Source organism: Ciona intestinalis, chromosome 1 (assembly GCF_000224145.3).
Source record: "Ciona intestinalis chromosome 1, KH, whole genome shotgun sequence".
Lineage (NCBI taxonomy): Eukaryota > Metazoa > Chordata > Ascidiacea > Phlebobranchia > Cionidae > Ciona > Ciona intestinalis.
Genome location: NC_020166.2, coordinates 5,122,865 through 5,125,904, shown reverse-complemented (window position 1 = coordinate 5,125,904; position 3,040 = coordinate 5,122,865). Strand labels below are relative to the sequence as shown.

General features: G+C 29.1%; 1 protein-coding gene across 1 annotated transcript in view; it reads right to left on the bottom strand.

Annotated features, from left to right (window-relative positions):
- Window positions 1–3,040, bottom strand: part of LOC100184683 (granulins-like) — an 8,617-nt gene continuing 5,577 nt past the window's right edge. Inside the window, exons 9-15 of the mRNA XM_026836526.1 lie at window positions 2,313–2,435; window positions 2,078–2,196; window positions 1,579–1,696; window positions 1,342–1,460; window positions 650–810; window positions 313–421; window positions 1–255 (exon numbers count right to left, since the gene is read on the bottom strand). Coding sequence (XP_026692327.1) covers window positions 40–255; window positions 313–421; window positions 650–810; window positions 1,342–1,460; window positions 1,579–1,696; window positions 2,078–2,196; window positions 2,313–2,435 — 965 coding nt within the window. The 3' untranslated portion in view covers window positions 1–39. The remainder of the gene's footprint in view (window positions 256–312; window positions 422–649; window positions 811–1,341; window positions 1,461–1,578; window positions 1,697–2,077; window positions 2,197–2,312; window positions 2,436–3,040) is intronic.

Sequence of the window (3,040 nt, the reverse complement as noted above, 5' to 3'; positions counted from 1 at the left end):
ATAGATGATAGATATACATCATTAGATAATAGATATACATTATTTGATTATAAGGGAATATTCAATTAGCTTCGGTGAGTTAAAGTATAATTGGAGATCATCATCTGTGTTGTCTGTTACTTCATTCTCACTCCAAGTTGAAGCAACCATTGGTTCAAAACCAATCTCACCAAATCTCGAAAGGCAAACTTTTCTTTGTGTGTCACACACAGTGTTGTAGGGGCAGCAGTGCAAATGATCAGCACAACATACAGCCTATTGTAAAACTAAGTTAGTAATGCAAGATTGGCAAACATTTTAATCAAAGCTTACCGAGTTAAACTTGCAACAGCCATATCTTCCAGAGGTTAATGTGCAACAAGTGTAATAATCCGGACATTCCGAACCATCGGGGCACATTGTGCATTTTTCTTTGGTAAGTCTTTTAATAAAGAAAACCAAACATAAACGAATGTGCAAAACCAATAACAGAAATAATTTTTATGTGGGTTTACTATTATACATAAAAAACATTTTTATGTCAAATTCTAAAAAAAGTCATTAAAAGCTTAATTTCATACACTGTTGACTGTAAAGTTACTTTTAACTTGCTTTCATAAAAAATTAAAACATGGTTTAAAAAGTCTGCAAGCAGAAGAAACAAACTCACTTAAGCTTTTTATTTTGGTTCAAAGTCATTCTCAGGGATGACATTTGCTTCTCCATCCATGGTACAACTGATAAAGAATCTTGTTTAAGGCAAGTGCCACTGCCAACATTACAAGAATAACCTTGTGGACAACAATGTACATGATCTGAGCAACAAACTGCCTGTAAATAACAACATATAATTAGTAACTGATTTAAACAACTCGTACAAATCTGTAGGATATACTAGTAGAAGAAACAAAATATAGAATTTAAATTGCCTGAAACCAGAAAATGTATAATTCTTAAATACTGTAGGAAAATTTGATACTTTTTCTAAAACTTTTAGTGGAAAACATTAAACAATTGACTAATTTTAATATTTAGCATCCAAAAATTAAAAGTAGTAAATTTTCATACTAAGTGGCCCGAAATTAATCGAGGGGTAATAATTTATTATGGAAACTAGAACTCTCAAAGTTGTTAAAAACAACATCGAACATAAATGACAAGGAAATAAAAAACATCATGAAAAGTTACTTTTAAAAGTAAAATACAATAAATTTTATATCTTTCTTTTTTCAAAAACTAATAAAATATATAATTTTTTTATAAAAAAGTTAATAATTTTATTGTTTTAATTAATGTGTAAGAAAGTTAAGAATCATAGTTTTAAAAGTTTTTAAAATATTAAAAGTGTAATTGTGGACTTACTTTAGGTTGTGGGCAACAACCATATGCACCAGATGCTAGCTTACAACAAGTGTTACCATCTGGACAAGCAGAACGACCATCAGGACATTGAACCATACCAACATTATATGCAACCGCTTCTGGTGAATAAAGTTATAATCTGTTTGTTAAGAAATAATTGCAAACAGACACTTTAAAAAAGAATTAATGACATTTTAGCATAATTTGAAAACAAAACTGTCATTGAATTTAATTCACCTTGCTTCTCCATCCATGGTACTACTGATAAAGAATCTTGTTTAAGGCAAGTTCCACTGCCAACATTACAAGAATAACCTTGTGGACAACAATGTACATGATCTGAGCAGCATACTGCCTGTAAATAACAACATTCAATTTATAAAAAATTTATATAACTTGCACAAATATTTAGGAAAATTTAGTTTTTTAATTTTTTGGTAAGTTTAACTAGAAAATGTAAAATTCTTAAACACTGCAGGAAAATTTGACACTTTTTCTAAAACTTTTGGTAGAAAAACATAAACAAAAATGACACGATTTTATTTAAGCAACCAAAAATAAAGAATAGTAAATTGTTTAGCAAAAAAAACAATCCAATTTCAGTGTAGTGTAAAGTATTAATAGAGAATAATATTTTTTGGAAAAAAAAGTGATTTTTTTGTTTTAATATGTAAAAACTTAAGAATCAAGAGTTTCATCGGTTTTTAAAATATTGAAATTGTAATTGTGGACTTACTTTAGGTTGTGGGCAACAACCATATGCACCAGATGCTAGCTTACAACAAGTGTTACCATCTGGACAAGCAGAACGACCATCGGGACATTGAACCATACCAACATTAAATGCAACAGAATCTATTGAAGCAAGTTATTCTGTTAAGTAAGAAATAATTGCAAACAGACACTTTAAAAAAGAATTAATGACATTTTAGCATAATTTGAAAACAAAACTGTCATTGAATTTAATTCACCTTGCTTCTCCATCCATGGTACTACTGATAAAGAATCTTGTTTAAGGCAAGTTCCACTGCCAACATTACAAGAATAACCTTGTGGACAACAATGTACATGATCTGAGCAACAAACTGCCTGTAAATATCAACATATAATTTATAACAAACTCATATAACTTGCACAAATATTTAGGATAATTTAGTATTTTTAAATTTCAGGTAAGTTTTACTAAAAAATGTATAATTCTTAAATACTGCAGGAAAATTTAAAAATTTTTATCAGAAAACATAAACAAATGACACGATTTTATTGTTTAGTTACCAAAATAAAAAAAAGTAGTGAATTGTTTAGACGAAGTGGCCCAAAATTGGAGAGAAATTACTTTAATCTGAAATCTAGGATTCTCAAATTTGTTAAAAACAACATAATAACAAAGAAATAAGAAACATCAGAAATAGTTACATTTGAAAGTAAAAATAACGATCAAGTTACAGATAATAATTTTTTGGAAAAAGTTTGTGATTTTTTTGTGTTATTGCAGCGGTTCTTAAACTGGGGGGCATGAAAAACCTGAAAGGGGGCACGAAAAACAATAAAATAAAGTGTTACGGATCCTTTCAAGTTTTAAAGTGGATTTTCCAATGTAGTCTTGAAAAAAAGGCCAAAGTACAAACCATGTGAAGCTAAAACACGGCGCAGGTAAAAGTTAAATTAAAAAGCAAACATTCAAGCCTGTTTTTAAACC